At 52.5% G+C, this 12359-nt stretch overlaps 1 protein-coding gene across 1 annotated transcript; it reads left to right on the top strand.

Annotated features, from left to right (window-relative positions):
• The first annotated feature begins 297 nt into the window (after positions 1-297).
• On the top strand, positions 298-11634 carry LOC114884423 (NUT family member 2G-like). The gene is made up of 8 exons (XM_029203440.1): positions 298-513; positions 4522-4576; positions 6030-6741; positions 7699-7827; positions 8873-9012; positions 9497-9792; positions 10203-10319; positions 10840-11634. Exons 1-8 carry the CDS (start codon positions 298-300, stop codon positions 11632-11634), a joined length of 2460 nt encoding a protein of 819 aa, XP_029059273.1.
• The last annotated feature ends 725 nt before the right edge of the window (positions 11635-12359 follow it).

The raw sequence follows: 12359 nt of genomic DNA, 5'->3' as shown, positions 1-12359 counted from the left end.
GCTGCCAATAACCCTGGGGTAAACACCTCAAGGGAATCGAGCTCTATGGGGGCGTGAATCCACATTGTGGGGAGTCTCCTTACACGGACAAGGGCACAAATAACCCACAGGGTGAACAACAGCGCAGAGCGGTGACACCTGACGGGTGAAAAGTCCCCGTACCCCTTACCTCAGGATTTCTATAATTGATACTAGAGGCCGCCATGAGAGGCACCGCCCCCGCCGGACGGCCTTTCGGGCCCCACCGTCCGCGCTTGCGCATGCGTTCCTGTGTTCCGGAGCAGGCTGCCCCAACAGATGCCTGGAGCCATTAGAGGACTGCGTTCGGCGTCCCCGAGAGCCCCGCGCCCAGTGGGCGTGCGCAGGCGTGCAGGCGCGGGGCGCTCGGGCATCTGCTCCAGGAGGTCTTTGCAGGAGAGGAGAGAAATGGAGCGTCGGGCACGCTGCGGAGCTTGTCTGGCGACGCTCCTCGCCGGGAACTTTCGTGACGGTCTCTTCTTCAAACCAGCTCTTGTGAGATGTGCACTCGTGATTTTTATATTGCACACGTGAAACCCATGCACTTAGCTACAAAGAGTTCTGGAGAGCTCCGCTGTAAGCACAGTAGCCTCAAATTGGGGCAAGTGCTTTCATGCCCTTTGGACTGCAGTTCCTTGGTTCTTGTTTATGCCTTTCAAAGAACAGTAGGTGTTTTTCCTAGCAAGCCTGAAGTTTCTTTTAAAGAACAATTCTAGCAAAGAATTTCAGACCTGGGAAACACTCTTAAGATACTGTCTCCTGACTCCGTTCCTAGAGTTTTTCCAACGCCTTTACTCTTCTAGAATTTTTTTTCTCAGTGTATTTAATACATGGAGGTTGTTCAATAAATGTTGATTCACAGGTGTGTCCTTTGTAGGGTTTTGGGTTTTTTTAAAAATAATTTTGAGAAAAAGTTGACAATCTGGGCCAATTTCAACACAGCAGGTAGTATGGGAACAATTTTAATTTCCCTCCCACCTTTTTTATAATATCTTGCAGAATTTCAGTTGACAATAAAAACAACAACAAAAATAGTAGCAGGATCAACTTACTGACCTGACTTTGTAATACTTCCCAAAGAAACTTCAATCATCAGATCCTATTTTTTGTCAGTTGCAAGATTAGAGCATTTCTCACTCAACAGGATGCCTCTGAAGACCCCTCACATCTAACAGCACTAAGCGCCTCCAAGTGCAGAGACTTGAAAACCCCACAAGACACAAACATGGTATCTCTTTGTTTCTTTAATGTTTCGTGATTGAGTGGAAGATGAACCGTCTTCTGAGGCTTGTGATGCATGTCCAGAGATGTTTTTTCTCAGTAGCCAATGCCTGCCCCCAGCCTCTGTGCAGGAATAGTCAGAGATCATGATCCAAAGGACTTTTAGATACTCCCTTCTGTGACTGGTCTTCCCAAATTACATTTGGGCTAATTTGATTGACTCTGGGGTGTAGGATTTTGAAGTATTACAGAAGTGATTGCAGAATTGGGACTGGCTAAATTTGCACAGTGCAATTTTTGTATCAGTGGCCTTGAGAAGAGTCCTTCAAATACTGTATCAGAATTATGAGTGAGAATCTTGTAAATAATTGGTTGAATGACTGAACAAAGGGAGGAAGCAACAAGGAAGCCTGACTTTCTCGAGTGCCTGGGTACAATATTTTGCCTCACCGTCCCTCTAGTATAAAGTTATTGGTTGAAAATCATTTAAGTTTTCCTTCATTATAAAAGCTCCAGTACTGAGCGATATTCACAAATTGTTTATTTTTTTCAGTCCCCAACAGGAGTTTCTTTAGATATAAAGTTCACCATGATGTTGCTTGAAATATTCTCACCTTATCTTCTCATCTTCTTCTGAGTCAGCTTTCCTGACAAGGGGCAAGGAACTTCTTAAGCACCAACAGGAGTCTTTTTCACACTGTGGAACAGTCCTTCTAAACCTGTTTCCTTCCCCAACACCCCACAATCAGTAGGAGTTCTACTGCTGCTACAGCAGTCAGTGAATCTCGTCTCCCAAGAGATTTGGTTGCCATCCTCTGAGGTTTTCACCCTTCATCTCCCTTGACAAGTTTCCTAACAGTCCTCTCTTCTCACAACACAAAACATGAATACTCTTTCATATCATTTTGATAGTGATAAACTGACTGACATGGATTCTCAATATGAAAATAATAATCAAACAAGTTTTTTAAAAGGAATGCTACCATGGTTACCATGCAGATGGGACCATATGCAATGATGAGCCTAGATTCTAAAGAGCAAGTGTATGTAATGCAGACAGGAAATTAACAAACTTGTAAGCAGGGCTTGCAGGCTAGGATTTAGATGGAAGTGGGTTTGTATGAATGGGGATTGGACACTGGTGGATAAACTCTTGGCATTGTGTCAAGGTGCACATCCATCTCATGGGTAGTGGATTTTTAACACCTAGAAAAACCAGGGCTCTAGGATGTTTAGTCCCTTTAACATAAGGAAAGAGAAGAAGATTTTCTGCCTTCTTGTTCCTTACTTCTGTCCTTACCCCTACTACGCCAAGACGTTCAGTGCTATATGATGGCTCTTCCAAATCCATTTCATCCAAAGAGCCTACAGATTTTGTGTATGTTTACAATTGTGTTTTGTGTTGGAGCCAAGATGCACACTTGAGTCTCTTCACTCCAAGTTCTCTTTCTCATAAGGATGAGTAACTAATAATAGCTTAGTATGTTCTAATTTTTTGGTAGTGTTGCCAGATAAAATACAGATTTCAAGTTAAATGTAAATTTCAGATAAACAGGAAAAGAATTTGCAGTAAAAGTATGTCCAAAATATTGCGTGGGACACAGTTATACTAAAAACAAATTCATTGTTTACGTGAAGTTCAAAAACCAAATTCAGTTAGGCATTTGTTACTTTTCTTTACTAGATCGAGCCACCCTATTCTTTCAGGTGCTTTGAAATTTAAGAGACTGTAGAAATTCTTGTTCTAGGAATCTAGTGCAGAAACAGAGGAGCCACAATACCCATACAAAGACAATCATTGGAAATATCCTCAGATATATTGGAACATATATGAATTTTCAACTAGAAAAAAAATGAAGGCATTTTAAAAAATGAAAATAGATTGCATTCGTTTTTAGTTGCATGACGTATCTCTGGGAAGATTTTAATGAAAAGGGTAACACTGGTTTCCTCCGGGAAAGAGGATTGGGTTGACAGGGGAAAGAGGTGGGAGGAGGACTCGCCACTGCATGTTCCATTTTGCACAATTTAAATTTGAACCATGAGAAGGTGTTACTCGCTTAAAATAGTATACTAAAATCATTTAAAAGGTAAAAAACTAAATCTTTAACAACCATGGAATACTATGAGAAAGACATTAGTGAATTCTGGTCTTGGACATGGGGACTGCATGACAGTTTTTTGATGGCCGGGGGCTTTCCAGCACAAAGGATCATTAGTAAGGCTGATCCTGCTGGATGTTGGTTGGAGCACAAGGACCACTTCCTTAGGAGTGATGTACATACAGCAGTCAAAGACACTGCATCTGCTGAGACAATCCTAATTTCAAATACTCAGTTCCATGTGGCCATAAATACCCAAGTATTTATCAGACTAACACCTGGGTATTTTGTTCAGAAAGTCTAGTCTCTGTTGAAGTAAGTCAAGAGCCAGGTAGGAAGCAGAGTGTGTTGAGGGACACAAAACTAGGTTGATGGATAAAGAAGTAAAAGTAAGGGACCGTCATGTCCAAACTCTGTGCCGAGAATCAAAGAAACAGTTTATAAACTGCCTAAAGAGGCACATGCCAATTGTGTTGTCTCTGTGGGAGGTGGAAGGAACTTCCAGTTCTTGCCTACCTGGCAGAGCCCTCATGGAGTGTCTCCCCACCCCACCCTACCCAGAACCCCCTGGCCTCTGCCCCTCCCCCACTGCAGAATGTTTTAGCCCACATTCTACTGTTTAGATTCTAACTTGTCCCTCCTTTACTTGGATCCTGACCATCTGATGAAGCAAGTCACTCTCTGGGTCCTGGTCTTGATTCTTCTCATTGATGCTACCAGGCAGCAGTAGTCCGTGCCCAGGCCTGCAGGGTGGCTTCAGAAGGAGGTAAGCCTATAGGCTGGGGGTGTGTTCTCAGAGACCCTGCCATCCCTCACATCCTTCGGGTTCACACGTGACACTTCACTGTGAGCACATAGTTGGACTGAAGTAGAGGGAGAAGAGAGCACTGGACACACAAGGACATTTCACCTGGGGAGACTGGGGAGCCTGAAGAAACCTGAGGCTGCACTGGGGAGGAGGGGTCATTGGAGGTAGATCAAGAGGAATTGCCCTGGCTATGGAGAAAGGATGGCAGCAGACAGGTTGATTCTTTCTAGAAAGGAGACAAGCCACTCTGAAATGTATGTGTAAGGATTTGTGTGATGTGCTGGTGGTGACACAGGGAGGGTCATGAGGAAAGCCTTGACCTCTACTATGTTCCTGAGGTACCTGAAGCTTGCCTCACCATATCTTTCAAAGGGATTTGAACAGGAGCCTACTGTATCTCAGGGGGCCCTGGGGAGAGATGGTCTTGGTGAGAAAACCATTCAATGGGGCTGTGTGTGGCCACACCTGTAGTGAAGTGTCCTCTCTGAGAGCTAGTCAGGAGGTTACTCTAACTGCCGCAGCCCACACCTCGTCCACTCCTCCCAGCCCAGAGCTCACTTCTCAGTTCATGTAACTGTTGCCTTGGATTCAACAGGGGATGGGCAACCGTGTAACTTCAGCCAAGAGAGGGCTCAGGTTCCTGAGTTGCTCTGAATTGTTCTTCCTTTTGTGGAATCGCAGTACTTCAGACCTACTTCATCTTGTCCAGTATCTCATGGTGGACCTTCAGGCTGCCTTGAGAGGAAGAGTTTGTTCATATTTCATGTCACTCCTTCATGGACAGGGAACAGATGTGGAGTGGGGTTGCTTCGGGTGGAATATCTATGAAGGCTGCTTCCTCTTTTAAAGGGGGAAGGAGTGTAGCCCAGGGTCAGAAAGACATTCTGTGTTATTACTAAACGTCCTATGACACCTGTTCTGGTTAATTAGGTGCACTGTGGTGTGTACCTTGTTCTCCTGAACAGGCATGTGTTCCAGAGAACTTGATCGCCATGGCAACTGGCTTATGCCTGCTTCTCAGATTGCCTTTCCATTATTGGGAGCTGGAAGGGGAGGACCACAAGCGGTCTGTACTCTCACGACCAATGTAACATAACAATTCCCTGGCCCTTGTTTAATCCTCCGCAGCCATCACTGGCTGTGAAATGACAGAATCTAAGGGACACGTGCCTACTTCTCAGACCACCCCCACCTCCTAGGAACAGAACTCCTGAGTGATGACAGTGACTTTGGGCACTGGGAAGGGGGTGGCAGGACCTGGCCCATGTTACGTACCTGCTGTGGGTTGTTCTGAGATGCAGGTGCATTCTGGGCCGGTGTTATGGGTTTGTATCAGGATTCCATTAGAGGGATATTTTCCAGCATTTTGTTTTGTTTTGCGAGGCTAGGAAAGAAAGAGGGGATTTATACTGAGTGTCAGGAAAAGGAGGACTGAGGAGGAGGTGGGGCCCTAATGTTTTACACAGTGCCTTTGGGTGCCTAGAACTTACCTTGCAGGAGGTCCCTACCTGCTAGTACGCCAGCTGAGGGGCATTTCTCACAGAGCGGATGTGCACACAGTTCCAGGTCTTGGGAGACAGCCTGTGAGGCGTAGCTGCCAGGGGCTGCCTTAGGGAGGTTCTCCAAGTGAGTGCTTGCTGAGGCAATTTCTTCTCGGCAGGCAGGGGTCAGGGGCCTTGGTGGATGGGTGCAGGGTCACCAGTGGAATAATTCTCAACTGGAGGTCAGGGCATGAAAAGCACTTGAAGACATTTGCACACTGCAGTTTCCCTTGTCCAGGTGTCTCTCACCTGTGGAGATTACACTCTGATGCCGCAGAAAGCCTCTGTCCCACTGGCCCATTCTCCTCCCCCATTCACTCCTTTCCTTTGCCTCAACAGCATCTTCAGTGCTGGGAATGGATGTCATCATGAACCCTGGTGCCTCCTTGTCTACTTTCACGGCAGTGCCCTTTCCTCCACCCATTCCTGGCGCCCAGCACCGACCACCCTGGGGGCAGAACTTGCCACCTCCCATCACCCCAGCATTCCCTCCTGGCAGCAGCCTGCTGCCAGCTTTCCCCACGACGCCTTTGGTGGCTAATGGTGGCCATGGACCCAGTGCCCCTGGGGCTTGCAACCTCACTGTCCAAGTCAGGTCACAAGGGAGGCCAGTGGAGGCGCCCCAGACTCAGACCTTTATCATAACTCAGGGCCCCCTCACCTGGAGCGCTCCAGGAGCCCTCAGCGGGAGTGCTGCATGTCCTGAACCCGTATTAGTAACAAACCCTGCGATGGAGACCATTGTGACTGCTCCAGCTGTTGGAGTTACTCAGGCTGGCAAGGGAGGCTGGACCCCAGGCTTTCCTCCTCAAGCTCCACCACTAGTTGCCCAGCTGGTCCCTATTATTCGCCCGGTGAACTCTGGCCCATGGCCACATGGCACTTCCAGGGAGGGCAGCCTGGCCACCAACCAGCCCTACGCCTCGCAGGGTGACTGCTCTAACCCCCAGAGCGTGTACAGTAACTTCCGGCGTTGGCAGTGCCTCAAGCCACTGGCGCGGAGACACCTTCCCCAGAGTCCTGATGCAGAAGCTCTTTCCTGCTTTCTCATGTGAGTGAACGCTCAGGGGGTCGTGAGCTTATCGGAGCTTTTAGATAAAGAGGACCTGGGGATGCACTCGCAGGTTAGGTTTCTAGGGATACTGGAAGCAAGGTCTGAGGGCGATGTCCATGCTATGAGAAGGCACATTGTCGGTCATATGGGTGAGCCTGCCAGTCCATGACATCATGACTGAAATGTGCCTTATCTCAACTGACCCCACCACCCTGAGAGTCTAGCCAACTTGCTCTTGCGTGATTCTCATGGTAATATGGACTGAAGACTTGCAGTCAGAGAGGGTCGTGCTGTAAGGTGAGGAGCCAAGGAGTGGATGCCGCAGTCTCCTGTGGTGCCGTCTCCTTTCATACAGGACTTGAGTGTACGTGGCCGGGGGGGGTCACTTCGGAGGAGGGGGAGGAGCGCGGGGCCCAGGAGAGCGCTTAATGCACGCCTCGACTTCGTTGTCGTGGAGAATTCCACTAGGAACAGGGTGACGGTAGAGCTCTCCTAAGGGCGTGGGCTCTCTCCCACTAGAGCTGTGAGCCTGGCAGGCATTTCCATCCTAAACCTCCGGTCCCTCGTAAAAACGGGACAGTCACACTTCACTCAGAGGACCGGGCAGAAGACTGCTTGGGCTAATCTATGAAGTGTTAGCAGATGGCCTGGCACATGCCACGCCTCATTAATGATAGTGATTTTTCTTACGAAAAGGCAGCCTTGAAGAGGAAAAGAGCTCCCCAAGGCACAGTGTCCCAGCTGTAGCCTGGGAGTGGAAGGTCATCCTCGAGTGAGTGTGAGGCGGTGACAGCAGTGGCCGGGAAGCCTTGTCTTTGCCCTCCCAGCCACCTGCCTCCCACCCTCCTGTTGCTCAGTCATGCTGTGTTGAGTGATGTGTGGTCCACATTGGCGGGTGGGGTCAGGCAGGTGGGGGCTGGGCTGGGCACGGAGACTGACCCCAAGGTCTTACAGCCCAGTGCTTCGATCCGTGGCCCGCCTGAAGCCCACCATGATGCTGGAGTGGGGACTGTGCAGGGCCGTGCACGAATGGCAGCGCGTTAGCAACTTTGACCGGATGATCTACTATGAGATAGCAGAAAAGTGAGTCAGCGTACTGGGCCCAGGGGCTGCGTGGAGGGTGAGGCGAGTGGGTGAGGGCAGGGTCTGGCCATGGGGATGCTCATCAGAGAGGACAAAGGAGAAGGGCTGTCACTCAGAACACGGGCCCCGCAGCCCAGAGGCCCTACTGTCCTCCAGAAACCCCTCCCTCACCTTGACAGTTTGGGTCTTCTGTCCTGCCTCCACCAGGAGCTCTGCCGTCCCCTGATTTTGACCTACCCTTGCCTTGACATGAAGGTCTCAGGATGGGGCAGGGTGACGCTGTGAGTCCAGTTGGGGTCCAACTCCGGCCATATGGGCTGAGCCGGGGAAAGAGCTCCACCCGCCAGCCTGCTGCTTCCTTAGTGGTGGGTGGCTGGCGGCCACTGACATAGATTTGGGAACCCCTCTCCTCATGAAAAGTGGCCTGAGTGGGTACCCTGGCATCCCTGAAGAGGCTGGGGAAGCCAGCTGTCGTCAGCCCGAGGGTCTCTGGCCCATCCGTCGTTTGCTCCATGGTAATCCCCTTGGTTTAAGAAAGAAAAGCAAACAAACGAGCGCCTCTCAGAGGAAAGGAAGGCCTCTACTCTAAGCTCAGCATCCACGTCGTCCAGCCTCTCCTGGGCCCTGTCTCGAGGTCCATTTTCCAGGACTCTCAGTCCCAGCCCAGGGTCCTGGATTTGGGCAAGGACCCCTGTGGAGAACACATACCTGTTCCAGCCTCTAGGTGTCAGCCCTTCATGTGGTTCTGGATGGGGACGGGGGGCATGAGGAGGGTGCCCCCTGGGTCAGCCATGTGTCCCGTTGACCTGGTTCAATTCAGCGACCTGGGTCGATGCTGTTGAATGCCGTCCAGTTCTGGTGAGGCAGGAAGGGTCGCAGATCTTGTATCAGTTCCAGGAGCAGCTCTCTGCTGTGGACAGCACCTCACAGGGCCTTGACAGCCTCAAGGCACATCCTCTCCCAATCCCTCATTCTTGGCTGCCTTTGTTGGGCTCCAGAACCCAGGCCTTTTTCTCAGGGTGGCCTGTGCCTCCGTCACCCCCAGGTTCATGGAGTTTGAGGCCGAGGAGGAGATGCAGATTCAGAAGTGGCAGTGGATGCAGTGCGCGCAGGACCTGCCTCCTCCAGCCCCACCGAAGCTGGATCCTCGGGGGCCCCCAGCCCCGAAAGTGGGCCTTCAGCCAGGCACCCAGGTTCCCACTGGAGTTGATGGCACAGGTAACAGGCGCCTAGGGTTGGCTACTGTCCCCATGTGGATCCTTTTCCTTCAAGACAGGGGCATTGGTCTTTCAACCAAAAGAGCCACCGAGACGGGGGGTGGGGGATGGGGTCTCTGATGCCCTTTGTCACTACGGGGTTTTAACTTGGTCAGTTTTGTAACTACTCTCACACCTCCCTGTCAAAGGACCCCACACAAAGTCTGCCTAAGAAATGGGCTTGATGGGGAGACCCCTCGAAAATTGGAGGTTCCCCACTTCCTTACTTGTGACTCTCTTAGATGCCCCCCTTACCTCCCCTCTCCAACAGTGCATGAGGCTTCAGGTGGTCCTGACCCCCCCACACCCACATCAATGTCCCCCAAACAATGCCCTCTCCAACGTGTGCTCGGTGGTCAGGAGGTGGACCGGGAGTCCCTCACCTTCCTTCCCTTCCTCCCGCTCTGCCTCAGCCTGTGCTCCCAGGATGTCCGGCCCCAGGGCCCAGCCCTCCCACCCAAAGCCACACAGGTCCCAGCAGCTCCCGGAGCCCAAGGCACCCAAGGAGATTCCCCCTGAGGCTGTGAGGGAGTATATGGACATCATGGATGCGCTGGTGGGGCCCGTCCACTCAGCCACAGGCGAGTCAGATGCAGAAGGTGGAGAGGACGGAAATGAGCTGAAGCAGGAAGACGACGGCATCTACTCGGACCCGGGCCTCTTGAGCTACATTGACAAGCTGTGTTCCCAGGAGGACTTTGTCACCAAGGTAGGCTAGGCCTGGAGCCTGGGGTCTACAAGATGCCAGGGCATGGAACACTCAACACCCAAGTTCTGGGTTCTGCTCAGGCCGTTGGGACTTAAGCCCAGTTCCTTGTTCCTGAGTCTGATGTTAGGGGAAGTGTGTGCAGATGTATGTGTGTACATGTTTGTGTCTGTCTGTGTGTATGCCTTTGTGTGTCTGTGTATGTGCCTCTATGTATGTGCTCTTTTGTGTGTGACTGTGTATGAGCATGTGTGTGTGTGTGTGTGTGTGTGCACGTGTGTGTGTGTGCTGAGCATCCCCGCCTTGTGGAGGAGAGTGGGGTGGGTCTCTGCTTTTCACTTTCCCTCCGGGTCTTCTTGTCTCACAGGCCGCTCCTGGCCAAGGATGCTCACAACCTCTTCTTTCTGTCCGAGGTGGAGGCAGTCATTCACCCTCGATTCCTGGCAGAATTGCTTTCCCCAGATCCACAGCTGGATCTCTTGGCCCTAGCGGAGGAGCTGGAGCAGGAGGAAGGGCTCACCCCCGAAGCAGTGAGCCAGGAGAGGGAGAGGGACACTCAGGGAGCCAGGGGACCCCAAGGGAGGGAGACCCCAGGTGATCCAGAGGACAGGGGAACCCAGATGACCCAGGGGAGCCAGAGGAGGGAGGGATCCCTGGTAGAACAGGGGAGACAAGGGACACCCAGGAAGACCAGGGCACGGAGGGACCCCAGTGAACAGGGGAGAGGTAAGGCCCCAGAACCGGAGGGCCACCTGGCGCTGTCCATCCCTCCCCTGCCTGGGAGGCCTGGCATGGGGAAGGGCCTGTTCAGGGGTGGGTGCAGTGCAGGGTGAAAGGAAGGAGAGGATGGGGAGCTGGGAGGGGAGGGAAATGCACAAAGCTGGGAATAAGGTGCAGGAGGATGGCAAGAATGCCACAGTGTCTGTATTTGGATTCGAGTTCTCGGGTCCCCCGTCCCCTCCTCCCCCCCAGGGCCATTGTCCCACTGCCCAGGGCTCCTCCTCTCACATGTGTGTGTGGAGCCAACACTGTCCTCCTCCCTCCTACCAGCTGGTGCAGAAACGACTCCTGGCCTTGAAAGAGGACGAGGGTGTGCGGGCAGCCCCGAGTCACAGTGCACCCGGAATGCGCTCAAGTCCTTCTGAGTCTGACACCGGTCAAGGTGCCCAGAGGCACGACCAAGACCCCGATCTAGGGGTCAGTGATGAAGCCTGCCCACCAGAGATTGATTCTGAGGCTCCTCATAGGCTCATCCAAAGAGAAACTGGCCTGTGCAGGCCCAAAATCTTTGTTCCCTCTCGAGGACGTCAGGAGGTCTCTTCATTCCGGGCCGGACGGCACTCCCCTCCCCAGGGTCAAAGGCACGCTGGCCCTCTACGGGGACCCAGGGATGCGTCTGTTCTCAGAGAGGCCTCTCCTGTTCAGGAGGCCCGAAGGCCCAGGGACGGGTCCGGTGAGGACAAGGTGAAGCTCCCTGGGATGATCTTCGTCGTGGGCACTCAGCACAGAACGAGGCCTTTCAGTCTGTCCCAGAGTCCTGCCGATGCCTCAGGCCTGGCCTCCCCTGGAGGTTGGGGGGCCCGCAGTGCTCCCCACGCCCCCTCCCCTCAGAGAAGAGGTCTCAGCCCAGCTCCACCAGCCGCTCCCAAGTCGAGGAAGTGGGCTCTGTGTGAACGCCCAGCCGCTGCTGAGAAGCTGCCCATCCCCTTGGCTGGCCTCGGGGTTTCTGGGAGGTCAGGTTTGGCTCTGGGGCCGGCTCGCCCCTCACAGCCGAGAAAGAGAAATCGTGACCCATTTGTCACAGAGAGGAGAAGGAAGAGGAAGAAGAAGCACTGCAGCCAGTAGGGGACAGCTGGGCTGGCCCTCCAGGGCGGCCCCCAGGGGAGCCTAGGGTCTCCTTGTCATCCCACTGCTGACCCTGGATGATGTAGGGGAGAGGGAAGGAGGGCAGGACCACCAGAGTGGGGAGGGGGTGCGGGATTGTGGGGGGTTAGAGAGGTGGGAGATGTGGGTGTGGCCAGCTGTGGGTGGGAGCAGGACCCTTGGAGTGATGCATATCAATTGTGAATAAAGATAGTCTTGGTGGGAAATGCTCTCAGGCCACTGTCATCTTGTTCGTGTTGCGCTGCTCCACAGAGAGCGATCCAGAGAGGAAGGAAGGATGAGGGAGGTCACAGGAGCTCTGGATCTACAGGTGGCCAAACCTTTCATCCACATAGACAAGGACCCCTCAGGCTGCCCCTGGGAACACACAGCTCTCACTTTCCCCAGGGACCCCCTCATCATCCTCTTCTCTAAAACCTGCTTGGCTAGGGGCCTTCTGGGGCCTCTGTACCATCTTCTGCATCCCTGATCCTTCTGGGGAGGCAGAGCTGCTTTTGTGCCTTTCAGCCCTCTGGACACTCACCAGTTTCTAGGATGGAGCCTGGGCACAGCCCTTGTCATTATGGAGTTTCTCTCTGCTTCCCTGAAGTGGCAAGGTGACGGCGCTGGGATGACCCTCCGCTCATCCAGGGTTTCCTGTGTGGGTGGAGTGATCAGAGAGGAAAAGTCTTGGCTATGGGGACAGG

Source organism: Monodon monoceros, unplaced genomic scaffold (genome assembly GCF_005190385.1).
Source record: "Monodon monoceros isolate NGI ecotype Baffin Bay Population unplaced genomic scaffold, NGI_Narwhal_1 Super_Scaffold_5, whole genome shotgun sequence".
Classification (NCBI taxonomy): Eukaryota; Metazoa; Chordata; class Mammalia; order Artiodactyla; family Monodontidae; genus Monodon; species Monodon monoceros.
The sequence above is the reverse complement of the archived record's forward strand: the minus strand, read 5'-3'. Positions and strand labels throughout refer to the sequence as shown.